The 21,158-nt window shown below is 43.0% G+C and overlaps 1 protein-coding gene across 1 annotated transcript; it reads right to left on the bottom strand.

The window, feature by feature from the left end:
• Positions 1 to 10,539: 10,539 nt before the first annotated feature.
• Positions 10,540 to 15,304, bottom strand: LOC116398926 (zinc finger and SCAN domain-containing protein 21-like). Its single transcript, XM_031875682.1, has 2 exons — positions 14,792 to 15,304; positions 10,540 to 11,582 (listed from the first exon to the last, which is right to left on the bottom strand). Exons 1-2 carry the CDS (start codon positions 14,982 to 14,984, stop codon positions 10,591 to 10,593), a joined length of 1,185 nt encoding a protein of 394 aa, XP_031731542.1. The 5' UTR covers positions 14,985 to 15,304; the 3' UTR covers positions 10,540 to 10,590.
• Positions 15,305 to 21,158: the final 5,854 nt, after the last annotated feature.

Below are 21,158 nucleotides of genomic sequence, written 5' to 3'. Positions count from 1 at the left end.
GGACACAGAGCTGAACTGCACTTACATTAGTTGCACTGACTGAGAATTTTTTCAGTGTTGTGTTGTAACTTCAGTTGATAAATACAATAGTTAATATTGGTAGTTTATCCAGCCTGCTCATTGCAAATGTGTTTTTTCTTGTTCATATTGTGTGCGGTTAACAAATAATTTCCTTTTTATGTTGCACTGAAATTAAGTCATTTAGTGTCTTCTTGGTCACATCAATTTGAAAGCTGGACCAAAGTGTTTGATTTCATTCAATTACAATTAGGCCAAATAAAAAGCCTCAAGTTGTAAGTACAGTCTGGACAGTCTTTTTCTCTCAACACCTCAATAGGTAGATCTTGCCTGTCACCAAGGCAGAGGTCAGAGATCTTGGGCTTAAAAAGGTTGGTGACCACTGGTATACATCATATACTATATTATACTTATATTATGTGTCATTACGTAATCACATATATTATTCTGGTGTACATTGTATGTCTAGACTAGACTAGTCTTTAATTGCTATTGTTGAGTTGTTATTTGACTTGGTGTATATACCTCTTTTTTATTTTAACATTTTCATACAAAAACAACAGCATAACTTTTGAAGATACAACCTTGGTTTGACTAACTCACTCTGCCGAAGCCTCATAATAACTTCAAATCAACAAACAAATAAATAAAATATATATTTTGTTAATTTAAAAGTACAAAGTAGAACAAAATGGACAAAAAATGAAGTACAAATACTTCAAAAATTGTAGAAAAATTGTGGATCACATCACTCCAGTTCTGAGGTCTTTGCACTGGCTTCCTGTCCAAGAAAGAATTGACTTTAAAATCCTGCTGGAGTGTGTTTAAAAACACACTGGACCACTGCTACACTGTAATAAAGGATGCATATCGCTCAGTTCCCCGTGCAGCTTTGGGACTCTCTGATCACTGTTTGATTCATCTCCTCCCGACCTACAGGCAGAAATTAAAATCTGCAAAGCCTGTGGTAAAGAATGTGAAGAGATGGACCATCGAGGCAAAGCTGGAGCTACAGTCCTGCTTTGCCTGCACTGATTGGAGTGTTTTTGAGGCTGCTGCTACAGACCTGGATGGGCTCACTGACACAGTGACATCATACATCAGTTTTTGTGAGGACATGTGTGTGCCGAAAAAAAACCTTCTGCACATTCAACAACAATAAACCCTGGTTTACTGAAAAACTCAGGCAGCTTTGTCGGGCCAAGGAGGAGGCCTACAGAAGTGAGGACAAGATCCTGTACAACCAGGCCAGAAACACACTGACGAGGGAGATCAAGGTAGCAAAGAGAAGCTACACTGAGGCCATGTCCACATTACTCCGTTTTTACTCCGGTTTTGCCACGTTTACACTGAGCAGCCACACTACGCCGGAGTTTTGGAGCACCCTAAATGGAGGAGTCTGAAAACACCCCCGAGATTGGAGGTGTTTGAAAACTCCGGGGTTGCGTTTGCGTGTGGACGGTCGGAAACTGATGTGTTTACAAAAAATTACGCCCACACCCGTGTTCGCTACTGGATTGGTTCTTAGCAACCATGACGTCTCCGTCCCTGATTCGTCACACTCACTATCACGTGACCCGTACCCGGAAGAAAACAAACAGGCAGGGCGACCAGCGATTCATTTCAACATGGATAACGAATGGCAAGCCTTGCTTGCGTTGTTGTCTGTACTAGCAGCAATTGTGGAGTTAAATTCGTCATTTTACAATGCTGCTACTGCCTACAGGCGGAGGAGGCAAGCTATTCTTCGAGCGATGAGCGACAATTCCCGAGTCCAGAGGCGTTATCAGCCGTACATGGAGCGCCGGTTTTGGGTGAGGCCAGGAAGAACGAGCGCCTGGTGGAATAATTTCATCAATGAAGTTATGATTCCCAAAGAATGGTGAGAAAACTTTTGAATGTCCAGATCGGCATTGATCAACCTTAGCGAAATGTTACGTCCGCATGTGGAGGGAGCAACAACCACGATGAGGGCGCCCGTGGATGTACTTACAAAGGTAGCGTGCACGTTGTATTACCTGAGTGACGAGGGCAGACTCCGGAAAACCGCTAATGCATTTGGACTATCTCGACAAGTTGTTTCAGTCATCATCCGACAAGTTGTTTCAGTCATCATCCGACAAGTCTGTAGGGCCATCGCCGTCTTCCTGGGTCCCAAGTACATCCGGAAACCGAGTACCGAGCCAGAAGTGAGGGACCTTGTGTTCAACTTCTTCCAAACACACGGTATGCCACAATGCTTGGGGGCCATTGACTGTACACATATCGAAGTGAAACAACCACGTGCTAACTCTACAGACTACATCAACAGAAAGGGGAAACATTCTTTGAATGTACAGGCCGTGTGACTACAAATACAGTTTCATGGACGTTGTTGTGAAATGGCCGGGAAGTGTTCACGATGCGCGTATATTTGCCAACTCGCGATTTAGTTGTGCCCTAAAAGATGGAACAGTTCCCCCATGCCCTAAAGAATTGATAGAGGGCGAAGATGCTGTCCCTGTTTTTCTGCTGGGTGACCCAGCTTATTGATGCCGTATCTCATGAAGGAATACCCCAATGGCGGAGTTACACCACAGGAGCAGTATTATGGGCTATCACTTTGCAAGGCACGCATGGTGATTGAATGTTCATTCGGACGTTTGAAGGCAAGATTTGCAACTTTAAGGAGGGCAATGGACATAAACATGGAGGACCTTCCCTTTGTCATCTATGCTTGTTTTGTGCTCCACGACTATTGTGAGGTTCACAAAGAAACTGTTAGCGAAGCCACCTAGCAGAGCCAGGAGAGCAGACAACAAAAACGAGGGGAAGCGCATCAGACGTGTGCTAACCACATTCCTTGACCCATAACATAGTAAAACTTGTATTTGCTTGTTCCTTATAAACGCTTTTCTTTTTTAACCTAAGTTCATCTCTGTCTCGAGTCTGATGTGCAAAAGAGGGGCCTGCAGAGTAGTGATACAGCACAAACCCTGGAGTGAGATCATGCATGCTGGCTGATCTCAATCCAGTAAACCTCATATTACAACATGAAGAAAGTGCATTCAGTCTTTTTTTATTGTTTACTTTATGTAAACTTATGATCAAAAAACATACACCATATTTGTAGGCTGTAGATGTTTGATTTTTAACTGTTCATTAACTGTTCAAGCCTTGTGTGATAATAACCGTGCATTGGAGTATCTTAGTTGGTGGTTTTTGTGTGTAAATGGTGAAATAAAAAAAACTAAATTCATCTCTGCTTCAGTGAATGTGTTGGAAAGAGTCAGATCTCAGGTTTGGTATCAAAGGACCTTTTATTACAATAAAAATACAATAGAAAATAAACACTCAAGAAAAGTCAAACAGTAACATAATAATAATAACTCAAAAATAACTATAAAGTGTTGTAAACACGTGTGCAAACCTTGCAAAAAAATTAAGTAAAAAACACAAATGCTTGAAAGTGCAAACCTTGTGTTGTGCAACTCAGTAAACAAAGTGAAAGTGCAGTAGCTTTTTCAAAGCTGGGTGTAGTAGTCTCTGTGCATTTCCGGTGTGCTGTTGTGGAGATGCACAGGTGAGTGGAATTGTGGCTGTGTGGCTCTTCTAGGTGCCTGGTGCAATGCCTGTGGGGTCATAGGCCGTGATCCCACGATGTGCTGCATCATCACCTCAATGTTGTTGAGGCGGTCCATGGAGGATGACCACCGGCCCATTAGCTCCAAAAACGCGGCATCTGTGGCTTCCACACGATGAAGGAGCTGCCTCTTGATCTCCAGATCCTCCTGTGCCACTGACTCCATGGAGTTTCCTCTTCAACTTTTCCCTCCTGTGGCCACCTAACGCATCCAGCCTCTGGTGGCGACTTGCCACCGTCCCTGCAGAGGTCACATTGTCTGTCCCTCTGTCCTCACCCAACACGGAAGGTGACCCACAGTCCGAGGTGCTGCCGTTGGCTCCCAGGGCCTCCACTGCCATTTCTGTAGTCTCTATCCCTTGCCTAATGGCACTGGTAGCTGGAGAGCTTCCCCTAATTGACTGGCAGAGCTCAAAATACAGCAAAACCACTCTTCCATATCCACTTTTTTTGCCTGAGTCCAGTGCTTGTCTGTAGCGAACTCTTATGGCCTTCACCTTTGTCGTTAACTGAACTGCGAACACAAAACAGAAAGACATTGTTGTTAGATCTGTTGTGTAAGGCATCAAATGTGAAGTAGGAGTATCAAGTAGCACAAAATAGATATACACAAACAAAATAGTGAAATAACAGTACCTCAATACTGTAATTAAGTACAGTACCTGATTAAATGCAGTTTACTCTACTTTGGCTACTTAACATCAAAGATATAGTGGAATGAAGCATTACAAAGTTGTGGGTGGCTTTCTGGATCATACCAGTTTCATCTTCGCTCTTCACACCCCACTATCCCCCCCAGGAACAAAGGTTGTTTGTGCAAAATAATTTGTGTAACGATACACAAAGAAGGTAAAAGACACGAAACAGAAACAAAGAAAAACAGTCATGCTTCCTTTAAAAACAGGCTCATGCTTTATTACTTTAGAACTTCAAGCCAACACTTTTTAGTTGGGGCTCCATACCTTTGGTAAGTTCTTCTGTGTTGTGTGGGAAGTCTTTTCCCACGTGCATGGCGTCCGCCGGCGTCGGATAATTATCACGGCAACGGTCTAATATGTCGCCATACTTGCTGTGTATCGACTCCCAGTCCGTGTTTTGCGCCGTGTTATCTACCTTATACTTACGTGTTACATGAAGGAGCAGTTGAACCTCGTCGTCGGTCCAGGCAAAAAAGTCTCTTGTTCCTCTTTTCGCCATTGCCTTTCCTCTAAGAACTTTCTGCAACTAATAAACCCATTGCAGTGTGTAGATCATCTTCTTCCTGTTTACACCATCACACGCATGCCCAGTGTACGTTAATGGTCACATGATATCCGGTTTCGAAGATTGCCGGGTGGATGCAAAGACATCATTTCAACATGGATAACGAATTGCGTTGCTTGGAATATTTTAGAGGAAGTGTCACGGGACATAATGAGGACTCAAGAACAGACAGTCAGGTGAAGTGAAAAAAGGTTTAATGCACAAACCAAAAAAAAAAAAAAAAAAAGAATCAGGGAATCCAAAGACAAGATGGAACAGGCAGACTGGGAAACCGGGAACAGGACGAGCAACACGGGCGGGTAGGTAGGGAAAAAACAATAACTCCTCCGAGGCCGAGAGTCAGAGTCCACAACCGGGTGGGTGGAGGGGGTCCGGAGGAGGGACGGCCGGCCGGACTGCCAGACTGGGAAGACTGAGGGTCCGGAGGACGGAACTCTGGAGACTGGGGGTCCGGAACTCTGGAGACTGGGGGTCCGGGGACGGAACTCTAGAGACTGGGGATCAAGAGAGGAACAGGGCTCTAGAAACTGGGGACCAGACGGGGAACAGGGCTCTAGAAGCTGGGGACCAGACGGGAAACAGGGCTCTAGAAGCTGGGGACCGGACGGGAAACAGGGCTCTAGAAGCTGGGGACCGGACGGGAAACAGGGCTCTAGAAGCTGGGCACCGGACGGGAAACAGGGCTCTAGAAGCTGGGCACCGGACGGGAAACAGGGCGGGAGAGTTGTGCTGATGAGGGAGTGCTTGATTACAGATAATAGTTTGGCCTTACAGATAAGGGACAGGTGAAGGGAGTTGGACTGGTGCTGAGGGAGTGACTGAGTTGAAGAGTGAGGAGCTACAGAAAAACACACACACAACACATAAGGCAACACCTGATTGTGACAGGAAGATCTTAAGTATCAAACACAACCTTTCATTATTAAAGACTACTTTATTACTTTGTCGTATTTTTTTAAAACTCAGCAACCAATCTACTTCCTGTTTACACCGTCACGCGCATGCCCAGTGTACGTGCTGCCCGTCTTCGAAGGTCAAAGTACTCACTAACTACAGGAGACCATCCCCCCACTGAGGCCAATCACCAACTGGCTGACGACCTGAATGTTTTTTACTGCAGGTTTGATAAGCCTACTCTCACACCCCCCCCACCTGCCCCATCATCATCAAACAACCACCTACACCCCCTGCCTCCTCCTCCTCACCTCTCCCAACCGACCCCCCACTGGCACTGAGGATCTGCAAAGAGGATGTGAGTCGGCTCTTCCACAGACAGAAGATCAGGAAGGCACCAGGCCCAGACTGTCACAGTTCAGCTCCACACCCTCCTCACTCTTATTGTCAGTCACTCCCTCCTCATTAGTCTAAACTCCCTTCACCTGTTCACTCACCTGCCTCTGATCAGTAATCAAGCCCCTATATAGACTCCTGCCTCCCAGACACATTTGCCAGATTGTTCTTCGGTTCTATGCCAGACTCTCCAGCACACTGTCACGGACTGATCTCCTGTTACCGATCCTGCCTGCCCCTGTTCTACCCGCCTTGCCTGACTCCCGGTAGACCCACCCGCCTTCTGATCCTGATCTTGATTAACTCTGCCTGCTGTATCTGGAAACTCTGCCTGCCCCTGTTTTATCCGCCTTGCCTGACTCCCGGTAAACCCACCAGCCTTCTGATCCTGACCCTGTTTGAACTCTGCCTGCTATATTTGAAGTTAGTAATAAAAGCCAAAGATCTCTGGAATCCTGTGTGTTGCATTTGGGTCCATATGCAACCCGTTACACAGACGGTGTGTCACCCTCGTGCCTGAAAGTCTGTGCTGACCAGCTGGGCCCCATCTTCAACCGATTACTGGAGCTATGTGAAGTCCCCTCATGCTTCAAACGCTCCACGATCATCCCGGTTCCCAAGAAATCCTCCATCACAGGATTAAATGAATACAGGCCCGTCGCCCTGACATCTGTGGTCATGAAATCCTTTGAGAGACTGGTGTTGCATCTGAAGGTCATCACAGGGCCCCTGCTGGACCCCCTGCAGTTTGCCTACCGTGCAAACAGGTCGGTGGATGATGCAGTCAACATGGGACTGCACTACATGCTGCAACACCTCGACTCCCCAGGGTCATATGCAAGGGTTCTGTTTGTGGACTTCAGCTCTGCATTCAACACCATCATCCATCATCCCAGAAATACTCCAACCCAAACTCTCCCAGCTCACTGTGCCAGCCTCCACCTGTCGGTGGATCACAAACTTCCTGACTGACAGGACGCAGCAGGTGAGGCTGGGAAAAATCACATCCAGTACCCGGACTATCAGCACTGGCACCCCCCCAGGGATGTGTGCTCTCCCCACTGCTCTTCTCCCTCTACACCAACGACTGCACCTCAGAGGACCCGTCTGTTAAACTCCTGAAGTTCGCAGACGACACAACGGTCATCGAACTCATCAGGGATGGTGATGAGTCTGCATACAGACAGGAGGTTGAACAGCTGGTCCTCTGGTGTGACCAGAACAACCTGGAGCTAAACGGGTTCAAAACTGTGGAGATGACAGTGGACTTCAGGAGGAGCCCCCCAACACTGCCCCCCCCCCCTCACCATACTCAACAACACTGTGTCCGCTGTGGAGACCTTCAAGTTTCTGGGATCCGCAATCCCCCAGGACCTGAAGTGGGCTCCCAACAACATCATCAGGAAAAAGGCCCAGCAGAGGTTGTACTTCCTGCGCCAGCTCAATAAGTTCAACCTGCCTCAGGAGCTGCTGATCCTGTTTTACTCAGCAATCATCCAGTCTGTTCCTCCATCACTGTGGTTTGGATCGGCCACCAAACAGGACAGAAACGGACTGCAACGGATTGTCAGGTCTGCAGAGAGAATCACTGGTTCCAGCCTGCCGTCCATCCTGGACTTGTTCACCTCCAGGGTCAGAAAACGGGCAGGAAAGATCACTGCAGACCGATATCTTTTGTTTTATTATTCTCTTTTTATTGAGATGGAAAAGCAAAACATTTTATTGTCTCCAAACACATACATAAACTCATCTGTCTGCCAATACACTTGTCTCCATATTTACCCTTCAATCAATCATTTACAGTTGTGTGAAAAAGTGTTTGCCCTCTTCCTTCTTCCTGATTTCTTATTTTTTTGCATGTTTGTCACACTTAAATGTTTCAGATCAAACAAATTTAAATATTAGACAAAGATAATACAAGTAAACACAAAATGCAGTTTTTAAATGAAGGTTTTTATTATTAAAGGGGGGAAAAAATCCAAACCTACATGGCCCTGTGGGAAAAAGTGATTTCCCCCCCCCTGTTAAAACATAAATTAACTGTGGTTTATCACATCTTTGGAAAGCTGAGTTCAGTTTCTCTAGCCACACCCAGGCCTGATTACTGCCACACCTGTTCTCAATCAAGAAATCACTTAAATAGGACCTGCCTGACAAAGTGGGGTAGACCAAAAGATCCTCAAAAGCTAGACATCATGCTGCGATCCAAAGAAATTCAGGAACAAATGAGAAACAAAGTAATTGAGATCTATCAGTCTGGAAAAGGTTACAAAGCCATTTCTAAAGCTTTGGGACTCCAGCGAACCACAGTGAGAGCCATTATCCACAAATGGCGAAAACATGGAACAGTGGTGAACCTTCCCAGGAGTGGCTGGCCGACCAAAATTACCCCAAGAGCGCAGCGACGACTCATCCAAGAGGTCACAAAAGACCCCAGAACAACATCCAAAGAACTGCAGGCCTCACTTGCCTCAATTAAGGTCAGTGTTCATGACTCCACCATAAGAAAGAGACTGGGCAAAAATGGCCTGCATGGCAGAGTTCCAAGACGAAAACCACTGCTGAGCAAAAAGTACATAAAGGCTCGTCTCAGTTTTGCCAGAAAACATCTTGATGATCCTCAAGACTTTTGGGAAAATACTCTGTGGACTGACGAGACAAAAGTTGAACTTTTTGGAAGGTGTATGTCCCATTACATCTGGCGTAAAAGTAACACGGCATTTCAGAAAAGGAACATCATACCAACTGTAAAATATGGTTGTGGTAGTGTGATGGTCTGGGGCTGTTTTGCTGCTTCAGGACCTGGAAGACTTGCTGTGGTAAATGGAACCATGAATTCTGCTGTCTACCAAAAAATCCTGAAGGAGAATGTCCGGCCATCTGTTCGTGACCTCAAGCTGAAGCACACTTGGGTTCTGCAGCAGGACAATGATCCAAAACACACCAGCAAGTCCACCTCTGAATGGCTTAAGAAAAACAAAATGAAGACTTTGGAGTGGCCTAGTCAAAGTCCCGACCTGAATCTGATTGAGATGCTGTGGCATGACCTTAAAAAGGCAGTTCATGCTCGAAAACCCTCCAATGTGGCTGAATTACAACAATTCTGCAAAGATGAGTGGGCCAAAATTCCTCTACAGCGCTGTAAAAGACTCATTGCCAGTTATCGCAAATGCTTGATTGCAGTTGTTGCTGCTAAGGGTGGCCCAACCAGTTATTGGGTTTAGGTGGCAATCACTTTTTCACACAGGGCCATGTAGGTTTGGATTTTTTTTTTCCCCCTTAATAATAAAAATCTTCATTTAAAAACTGCATTTTGTGTTTACTTGTGTTATCTTTGTCTAATATTTAAATTTGTTTGATGATCTGAAACATTTAAGTGTGACAAACATGCAAAAAAATAAGAAATCAGGAAGGGGGCAAACACTTTTTCACACAACTGTAGATTAAACAAGAAAGAAACAAAAAGCATATTACTGCTGGTGAGGCTCTGGTTTCCGGGACATGAGACATATGGTTTGACCAGGAACTAGGGCTGGGCGGTATACCGGTTTTAATTTCCCGTACGATATGAATTTTTCATATACCGTCATACACAGCCGAAAACAACTTCTGTCGCTTTTCAACAGGCAGCAAAATATATTGTTCGCTGCTGGCCGCGCTACGGTCGGAGCTAGTTATCTTAACTGTATTGAGAGGGAACCCTAGTCATGGTCATAACTTTATTACAACAATTAACAACCCACAACTAACACTCTATAACAGGGTAAAACACCACGACACAACAGTTTGTTACAGATAAACAATTTGTAACACTAATTGTACATTTATAAAATTTCTCCGCCGAACTGCATGCTGGGTATGGCTCGCTAACAGTCTGCTAACAGCTGGGAGAGGCTCTGTCGCTCCAGTAACGTTACATTAAAGAACAGAAAAGAGCGAAGCAGGAGGGGCTTCTTCTTCTTTAAATTCCATTGGCGGGTCGCAACCAACTTGCATAGGTGCATACCGCCACCTACTGTACCGGAGTGTGCATTTTCAGGGTAACCTTTTCTTCACTGTTCTGATAACATAAAATAAAATGATATAAATATATATATATAAATAACTAAAGAAATAAACCTAAACAACACCTACTAACAACTAAATCCTACGGTCTAATCCCGTTTCTTTCCATAGAGGGGCTTAGGACCCAGGGGAATGTAGGTGAAGGAAACAGGAAGTGACTGAACGGAAGACACGCCACACAAACAGCTGTTCACCGCTCGCTGGCCGGCCGTTTCTTTTCGGCGTTAATTAATTAATGCTTTAACACGGAAAAAAAATACCGTAATATACCGTGAAACCGCCAGAATCTTACAAAATACCGTGATATGCATTTTTGGTCATACCGCCCAGCCCTACCAGGAACAACCCGAAAAATCTATATTGAGCCGCCGCCCTATGGGCCCACCGCTCGAAGGGATATGCGGAAGGGTGATTGGGTAAAAGGGGTAAAAGGGATTCTTTCCTGTGTGAGTTTTCATGTGTACATTTAGACCTCTGTTGCTCTTAAATCTGTCATCACAAACTGAGCAGCTGAAAGGTTTCTCTCCTGTGTGGATTTTCATGTGTGTCTGTAAAATATGTTTCTGTCTAAAAGATTTCTTGCAAACTGAGCAGCTGTAAGGTTTCTCTCCTGTGTGGATTCTCATGTGTCTCTTCAGATCTCCACTTCCACTGAAACCTTGATCACAAACTGAGCAGCTGTAAGGTTTCTCTCCTGTGTGGATTCTCATGTGTGTCTTTAAATCTCCACTCTGTGTAAAAGATTTCTTGCAAACTGAGCAGCTGTAAGGTTTCTCTCCTGTGTGGATTCTCATGTGTGTCTTCAGACCTCCTCTGGTGCAAAATGTTTTCTCACACTCAGAGCATCTAAAAAGTTTCTCCCCAGCACTACATCTTGAACCACTGACAAGGGCTTCATCAGGTTTCAAAGAGTTTAAACCTGACTGAGGTTCTCTGGTCTCCTTCCAGTCATCCGTGTCAGAAGCGTCTACAGTCTTGTCATCAGTATCTGGTTCTGGATGTCTAGCTGGATCTAAGTTCCTGTCTGGTTCTGGTCCTCCACAGTCCTCTCCATCAGCTTCTGTTTCCATCTGTTCAGTTTGTCTTTGATGAAGCTTGGAGGACTGAGCCTCCTCTTCATCATCTTCACTCTTCACAGGAGTGAATGAGAACTTGACATCAGCCTCCTCCAGCCCTTGAAGCTGCTCTCCCTCCTGACTGGTCCAGAGATCCTCCTGTTCCTCTTTAATATGTGGGGGCTCTGGGTCCTCCTGTTCCAGACTGGAGCTCCACTCCTGCTGCTCAGGGGGAACCTCTTCTTTAACCACCAACAGCTGCTGGACGTCTGCAGGAAAACAGTAAACACATACAGAGACGTTACAAAGACATTTTAGTATTGAGCAAATAGTCTCCTGTACGTACTTTTGTTCCTGCCATCATTCCCTCTTACACTCCCTGTGCAGTTACCAAAAAGACATGCCGACACAAATTGTAAAGACACAACGCACCAGCAGCATCAATAGTTTACATGGCAAAAAAGTCTGACACTACCCAACATTGTTAAGAAGTATTCAAAGAACCTGCATCCTCCATAAAGTCCGGCTGAGATTTGATCACGTGAGCAGTTATAGTTGACTAATGTACGTAAACCTGCCACCGTAGAAACAGTGGATAGAACCTTCAGAAGCAGCCACAACATAACTCTGGACGTGCATCATAGGTGCGCTCCGTTTCTGAACCAATAGCACTCTACCTTGGTAGTCAGCCGTAGAGAACATCCATGTAAAGATGATGAAACTGAAATGTGACAATGACACAATCTGAACTAATGAACTTCGTCTAGAGCAGGGGTCGGCAACATGCGGCTCCGGAGCCGCATGCGGCTCTTCAGCCCCTCTGTTGCGGCTCCCTGAGTCTACATCCACACTAATACGTTTTCGTTTTAAACGATCTCCGTCCACACGGCGTTTCAGCATCGTTTTCTAAATGATCTCGGTCCAGACTTAAATGCCTGAAATTGAATATCACGTGACTATTCACGTACACTGGGCATGCGGGTGGGTGCCGGTGTAAACAGGAAGTAGATTGGTTGCTCAAAGCCGCTAACGTGACTTCAGACGGCCGCTCCGTAGGTCTGATAACGCCGCTGGACACGCTGCTCGCTAATCGCTCCAATAACAGCTGCTTCCTCCGCAGAAATGCAGACTTTAACTGGACAACAGCTGCTAGTAAAGACAACAAGGTCAGTAATACCTGACCTTAAATAAAAATGTTTTAATATTTTGTCAACTAAAATGTGCTACACATCTTATTACACCTGTCAAGCGCCTTTCCCTTCAGGTGGCTAATCATGATTTGCAGACCCCCGCCCTGGGTAAAGTATCAATGGATAAATCCAAAATAGAAAAGTCACGGAGGAAAATAGAGTTTAATTCTGCGTGTACGTATTAAATTGCTTTCACTGCCAACGATGCTGGCTTACCTGTATGCTTGGTATGTGCAAAAAATGTAATGTTGAATGTCACTTCCAGAACAAGCACACATTTTCTGAAAAGTGTCACGCTGGAGATGAGTGAAAAAGCGATTTCTCAACTGCTGCAGCAAACTGAGCAAGTTTTTTTCTCTTCATAAGAGTTTGATATTGTTATAACAGGTAAAATAGCAATAAAATGTCAAGAATTGTCTTTATTTTTTGTTCGATATTTTCATAAATACAACAAACTATAGTTTTTGTATAAATAATATAGCTATATATAAAACTTTATAAGCTGTGATATCAAATAGCCTTTGCAGCTGCAGACAAATTTTATTTGGTGGAAAATAGGGCGAAATGGCTCTTTGGACAGTAGGGTTGGGTACCGAAACCCAGTGCCGGTATGGCACCGGTACCTATCTACCGGACCGAAACGCAATGCAGATTTCGGTGCCTGAGCCGATTGAAATACTTTTTTTACACTACTCCGATGACTCCGTCCTGGCAGCAGCTAACGATAGCCTCGGTCCTCCGCTCCTCACTCATAGTATTATTACAACCGGACGAGCCGTGCGCGCTTAGAAACAAACCCCTCCATCATTCTTGCGAAGCTTCGGCCATAATTTATTAAAAAAAAAAAACGATCTGTCAAACGGCTACCAACGTCCTCCATCGACATCCGGGTACTTAGCGCTGCCGCTCATAACAAGCACAACATCCGGCACGCGAAACTTTCTTCTTCTTCTTCTTTGAGGTGTAGTGGCGGTTGGCAAACGATGATTGGCGCATTACCGCCACGAACTGGTAAAATAAAAAGGTGTCCTATTTTGCCAGAGAAGGCAAATATGCTCATATTTCTGCAAAATAATTGCTGAAGTTTGAAGGTGTAGTGTGTGTGTACAGAGTGTGCGTGTGTGTGTTTTGTATTTATTTATATTTATTAAAGTATACTGTAAACTGTTAACAGTTAATATATTGTTCATAGTTTGAAGTTAAAAAGTTTGAAGCTGTAGTTTGAAGCCAAGTGTTTTGTATTTATTTATATTTATAGTATACTTTAAACAGTTAATATATTGTTCAATTTGAAGAAAAAAGTATTGGTTCAGGCACCGGTATCGTTTTAAAAGTATCGTTTTAGCACCGGTATCGGAAAAAACCCAAACGATACCCAACCCTATTGGACAGTAAAGGTTGCCGACCCCTGGTCTAGAGACTGCTCTCAGGAACCTAAAGGTCAAGGCAGAACCCCCCACCCCCCTCCTACACACACACACACAATTGTTTGTTGCTTTTACGTAGTATGCTTGTAATTGTTTGATAGATGTTTGTTGATGTATATTATTGATTTATGATCAGTATTGTTCAGTAAATAAACTGTTATATTTTAGGGAGCAGTTTTCTGTGATGATTTTGTGCCTTTGTGTTGTGATAATAGCTGGATGTTATAGTCAGTGCTCGGATTCAAACCTTCACCGTTCACTCTGGATGTGGTAAAAATACTTTGGACTATTGACATTTTGAGTGAACACCAATATTGAGACTATCCAGTTTGCTTATTGGTCCCTGCTCCCAGGGTGGTCCCTCTTATTATTGATATATTTTAATAATCCTATTGATGTTAATCATTTTATGATTATCAATGATTTAATTTTCATACTTGCCAGTAACCAAACCCAGTCCTGCCAGATCCGAACACATGTATATCTACATAGGTCTGTATGTGTCACGATAACAAGGTCCATCTATGTTGTATGATTGTTTAATTCATTCTATCATTGATCAGGTTGTATTCACTGATTTATATCCAACCGTTTGGTACCGTTCTGCAGCTGAGATAATCCATATTTAAAATATGGAAGAAATAAATAGACTATGTAAGTAACTAGTATTAATTCTGTAAATTAAGGTTAAATGTTGTAATCAACTCTTATGTGACCATGAACATATCATAGAGAACAGATCAGAAGAAGAAGAAAAAGATTCATTGAATCAACCGAGTCTCACTCCAAACTACATTAAAAGTTATCAGCCGGAGGATGAACAGTGTTTGAGAACTGAGAGAAGAAATGAAGTCAACCCACGTGCTCTTTGTATCCGGACTTCGGGGTTTAAAACAGCGTCCAGTAGTTTCTGTTGTTGCTCGTTCTCCTCTTTTGAACGAGAACGTTCCTCCTCGTACTCTGCTATCGTTCTTTCAAACAGACCAAATATCTCTTCGGCAGCTGCAGTTAGTCTATGGTTGACTAAACATCTCAGCATTTGGACTTTAGACATTTTCACTAAACCACAGAAACGTTTCCTCCAGACAAAGGGTTTGCTCACTCTGACCTGCGCTGGGTTACTAGGTTAAGTTCGGGTCCGTCTACTTCCTGCTAGCATGCTAACTTCATTAGCTCCGTAGGACACCAGGAAACAATCCACCAGCGACAGAAACGTTTCCTCCAGACAAACTCCGTTAAAAACACCGTTTACTCTCCGTTAAACTCTGACTAGCGCTGTGTTGACAACTTCCGTCCTCGTCGGTCTGTTTCCAGCTAGCATGCTAAGCTAACTTCGATAGCTTTGTAGGCTACCGGGAGATGAGTCTTCTTGTTCTTTTTCTTCTTCTTTGAGTTTAATGGCGGACTACAAACCAACGTTTAAGGTGCATGCCGCCATCTACTGGACCGGAGTGTGTAACATCATGACTTGATGACAGTTATCATTTAAAGACAATAATAATGTTATTTATAAATAAAAGAAAATAAAGAAACATTAAAACAAACCTCATATATAAGTTATATTCTGGATATTAAACCCGTTCCATTCATAAATTAAATAAAGCCCTTTTAAGCTGAACTTGTTTGTCCCCTATCTCCAACAGTCCTTTGATGCTGCACTCCCTTCCTAAATCTATCACTCTGCCCTTCAGTCTTTCTCTTTCCACACTGAACTTCCTCCACTCTATCAGCACATGTTCAACACTTTCTTCACAGTTGCATATCTCACATTTTTCTGACTCTGTCTTTTTCACGATGTATAAGGTGTCATTGAGTCCTGTTTGTCCTAACCTTAATCTACTGAAAGTAACATCTTCTTTTCTACTTTTACTTCTGTCACTTCTCACTCTGACTGACGTCTGAATTTTTTTTATAATTTCTACCCTTATTGTCATTATTCCATATTTGCTGCCAAGATGCGCATGTCTGCCCTTGGATGAAGGCCTGACATGCGCTGTGGACAAGCTCTACTGGGTAGGCAACTTGGCCTACCCAGCCCCGCTCAGCTCTGTGTTCTCGTTCTTTGAGTACATCTACGACTTACCCATGTCAACAAACAGGAGAGCAAAGGTATTGACCTCATTTCAAAAGTCAAGTCTGTTAATTAGATCACACCAAAATGTACACTTGTCCTAAATGTTCGTCACAATTCACACAGATAAAGAAACTCATTTGGCATCTTCGGGAAATACATTGTCAGAGGCACTGGAGTTCACACTTACATGCGGCCAAGATGGTTGCCCAAGGAGGTACCACAGCATGAATTCATTTACAAAGCACCTTTCTAGAGAGCACCAAAGAACAAGTACCACAGTAGTTAGGCCTTCTCTTCAGACCATCCCAACATTTACCGACTCCACACTGACCATAGACACAATGTGTCTAGAGGAAAACACAACTGAGCCCTCTGAGACATTTAAACCGGTTTCCACAAGTGACACTGCAGCCTCATTCTTGGCAAAAATGTATGCTAGGTCAAATGTAACACTAATGGATGTAACAAGAAGTGTAACCTGTGTTAAAGAACTTGTTGAAACAACTGTATACATTACAAGATTCAGTGACCTAATATGGGTTTACCACGTGACCATGAACTTGTACTACCACTAATGAGACAGTTTGAAAGTACCAAACACATGTTTGATGACATAGACACTCCTTTCAAAATCAATGCACACTTTTCTGAAAAATTCCATCTTGTCAAGCCAAGGGAAATATTTCTTGGTCACAGATCAGATACTGTATGGAAACAGGGACAAATGAAGCAGGTCTTGGCACCAGACACATGTCAGTATATTCCAATACTCGAAACTATCCAATTTTTATTTGGTAATGACCAAATGCAAGATTTCTACTTTAAAAGCAAAAAAAGTAATGACAACATGATGTGTGACTATGGTGATGGACATCAATTCTCAACTCGTCCACTTTTCAAACTGTATCCAGAATCCCTGCAAATTCAGTTGTATTATGATGATGTTGAGACAACAAATCCTCTGGGTTCTAAAACTAAAATCCATAAAATGGGTGCCGTTTACTTCACTCTACGGAATTAACCTCCAGAATGCAATTCATCCCTAGCTCATATTCACTTATGTGTGTTATTTAATTCAATCGACAGGGAGACGTATGGGATTGGTACGATACTAGAGCCACTTCTTGAGGACATCAGAGTCCTTGAAAACTCTGGTATAGAAGTAGAAGTTAATGGACAAATTCGAAAGCTGTTTGGAACTCTTTCTATTTTGACAGCAAATCATTTGGCAGTGCATACACTGTGCGGCTATGTAGAAAGCTTTTCTGCACACAAATTTTGTCAGTTTTGTGTGATTGACAAGGAGGAAGTACAGTCAGTGTTTGATGAAGACCATGTTGTAAAAAGGACCAGAGAGAACAATGAGCAACATGTTCGGGTCTGTGATCCAAGCTCAACTTGTGTAAAAGGGAATTCATGTTTGAACAGTCTGCAATATTTTCATGTCACAGAAAATACATGTGTGGACATAATGCATGATGTACTTGAGGGTGTGGCTCCTTTGGCGGTAAAGTTGTTGTTGCGTCACTTCATTTATGACGAAAAGCTTTTCACGTTGGAGCAACTTAATCACAGGATTGCTGGTTTTGACTATGGTTACATGAATGAGAAAAATAAACCAAGTGTCATCAATTTGAGATCCTCAGAAAATTCTGTCAAACAAACTGCCTCCCAAATGTGGTGTCTCTTGCAAGTTTTACCCTCTTTAGTGGGGGATTTCATTGATCGGAAAGACCAGTTTTGGCATCTGTTCATTTTGTTGAGGGAAATCTGTAGCATTATTTTTGCACCTGTTGTCAGTGTTGGGCTTGCTGTGTTTCTTAAGCAGCTCATCATAGATCACCATACACTTTACAAGAAGTTGTTTGAACGGAATCTAATTCCTAAGCACCATTTTATGGTACACTATCCAAGAATGCTGTGTATGTTTGGACCTCTCTCTCATTTGTGGTGTATGAGATTTGAGGCAAAGCATAATCCCTTAAAGAGGCAAGCACATGTGGTATGCAATTTCAAAAATATTGCCAAAACACTCGCCTATAAACATCAGGTTCAACAAATGTATAATTTCAAGCTTGGGGACCCTTTTTGTAAAAAATACAATGTCGGCAATGCCTACCCTGTGAACATTGGTTCTTTAAAGAAAGCTGATCTTATACTCGAGGGACTTACTGTAAGTCAGCCATGCACAAAGATTTCACAATTGGTGGCATCATTTATGTTACACATTCACTGACTGTAAATGGCCAGACATACAGGACTGGATCTGTGCTGCCACTAAAAACACAGTATCATGGGGAGCACTTATTTGGTCAGATAATTCATGTTCTACCCCAGGAGGAGAAGTTACTCTTTCTTATTAGAGTGCTTGAAGTTCAGTGCTTTGATGAGCATTTCTATGCATATGTTGTGCAACAAACTAAAGATTTTGAAATGATAAATTTGGATAATGTTGCAGATGTTCGACCTCTCGATATTATGTCAAATTTTAGCAATGACAAGCTCTATCTCAATCCGAGGCACAGGATTTTGTAGGTGTGGTTCTGATACTGTCATGTTCAGTAATAACATTTAATGATTTTTTTTACTTGTATATGTTGTATTACGAATGCATGTAAAGCCTGTTTTGTTTGAAAAAAAATTTTTTTTAAAAAGTTGACAATTTTAAATGAAAGATTAATTAAATAAAGGCTCATGATTGTATCCTTGCTTTTCATTATTATTGAAAGAAAAATATTCATTACAGTCACCTGGTACTTCCATTACACATTGGTGACACAATGTGCAGAAATAACACTTTTATGTGTTTATCTGGGTTACACATGATTTACACATAATGTGTAAAAATAACACATTTATATGTTAAGCCATGTAACACAGCTGTTGTGTAGAAATGGTTTAAACATTTGCTGTGTTGAAACACAACATGAGTTGTCCCTGAGCACACTCTGTAGATGTGTTGAAATTCAACACATGTTGTGTCATTTTTAACACATCCCTTCTTAGTGTATCTGCTCCACTGTCCTCGTTCCATGCAAAAAGTTTTGTGTAAAAAACAAAACAATTTCGGTAGATTAGCTTGACGTTTGGAATGCAGTTTTGCAAAAAAAGAATACTGCAGATTTCATGCCCCATGTCTTTGTGCCAGAAAGGGATCATTTCACAGCCAGTATGGTGAGTATAGACCATAACTCTTTCAATACATGGGCGTTGTAGTGTAGTGTTGTATTAAGACATACCTCCACATCTGAGCTTTATCATTTCAGGGTCTTTCTATATTTAAAAGGTACACTGATGTCGGAACAGTCAATGATTTCAGTACTATTCATGCTGGTGTCCACTATTGTCCAAATTGTTCCCTCTTTGCTGCTTTCATGAGCCTCCATAAAAAAATCACAAGCCATCGGGTGCACTGTGTACAGGACAGGAGACTCCACTTGGTACTGCAGCCTGTTGTGGAAATTTATCATATGGTTATTTTAGTTATAACTTGTATCGCTTAAACCTGAATATCACCCTAACCCTCTTCCCACGAAAAGGCCGGGAACCTGGCCTTGGTGGCTGCAGCGGGCGACAACATCTGCGAGGGGGAGGGTGAAGGGAGAGGAGACGAGATAACGCGCATATATACTCTGTTTTGTCTTTTTATTGTTGTTAGACCTCCGAACGATTCGTGGGGAAAGAGCTCTGTCCATTCAGCTGAATTTTGATTGAAGTGTCTGTTCATTAAATATGTTTTCAATACTTTAAGAAGTTCCTGTCACGATATATGTTTTGCATTAGTTATTTATTCTGTTTTATGGAGATGTTCTGTGTCTTGCACTTTATTTCCTGCCTTTGTCTGTCTTACCCCTGTGAGGGTCTGCCCTTCCCCTAATTAGACAATGCTGCGTTCAATCACCTGCACCTCCTCAGTCTGCTTCACTTCACTTTCTGCCCCTGTCTGTTCCTCTCGTGATCGTCTGCCCCACCCTTAATTGTAACCTGCTGTGTCTAATCACCTGCACCTTCCCTCTGTATTTAAACCCTGTGTGTCGCTTGGCTCAGTGTTTGTTCGTCTTTGGTGTAACCTGGTCCGTCTTTTGTCTGCCTGCCATTTCCTCCTGGTACGTTTAGTGTCTGCTCCACGTTGCCGTGTTCCCTGTTTCTTTGGATGTTTTATTTTCATGGACTTGTGATTCACACGTTTTTGTGTTGAATACTTTTTTGTTACAATTAAACCCACAATTATCCAACCCTCCGTTTCCCGAGTCTCCCTGCATTTGGGTCCAGCCCTTTCTTTTCTGCAAAAACCTTACAGTTCCATCGTAATTATTTCTCACTGGGAGGTTAAAACGATTTTTTTCCACCACACTCACTTTAAAACATATTTGCTGTGCATGAAAACTAAATGCATAACGCACATGTGACAACACATTGGTGGGCATCACACTCACAACATGTTATCTTTGTGTTAGCTCAAATGCACATGTAGTGCAGATGGACACCAATTCCATACAGCACTGAACAACGAAAATCAACATTATTTTCGGTACAGTACACACACATTAAATGTTCTCGAACATGAAGGATAACAGAATTTATAACTGTAGGATGGTCTTAAAATGCTAAACGTTATTAGCATTGTAGTTCTCTCCTGAACGCTTAGTCCCTTGAAAATAAGGATTTCACATCCTGATTCGCTCTTCACGTCCCGCTAGCCTTCTCTGGAGTACAGTGGCTTCTAGGCTTTAGTAGAAACATCATTGTTCCCACTAGGTCAGTCACTTATAAAACTATTGCTGGAATAAACAAGTGTGCTCACTTTAAAACATATTGGCTGTGCATGAAAACTAAATACATAACACACATGTGACAACACATTGGTGGGCATCACACTCACAACATGTTATCTTTGTGCTAATCACCATATCATCACTTACGGGTTGCACTATTGAGTCTTACACATTAAAGTGCCCGCTATTCCCAGTTCAGCGACAGCGATGCCAGCAAACAATGCTGCTTTGGCAAAGCGACTGGTCTGAAGCTCAGCAGCTGGAGCCGGCAGGACGCTCTCTTCAGGTGTATTCTCCAGGAGGCTCTCTTCAGGTGTAGTCTCCAGGACGCTCTCTTCAGGTGTAGTCTCCAGGAGGCTCTCTTCAGGTGTATTCTCCA

This window comes from Anarrhichthys ocellatus, unplaced genomic scaffold (genome assembly GCF_004355925.1).
Source record: "Anarrhichthys ocellatus isolate YVR2014 unplaced genomic scaffold, GSC_Weel_1.0 scaffold93, whole genome shotgun sequence".
Taxonomy (NCBI): Eukaryota; Metazoa; Chordata; class Actinopteri; order Perciformes; family Anarhichadidae; genus Anarrhichthys; species Anarrhichthys ocellatus.
This window is presented reverse-complemented; position numbering and strand designations above follow the sequence as displayed.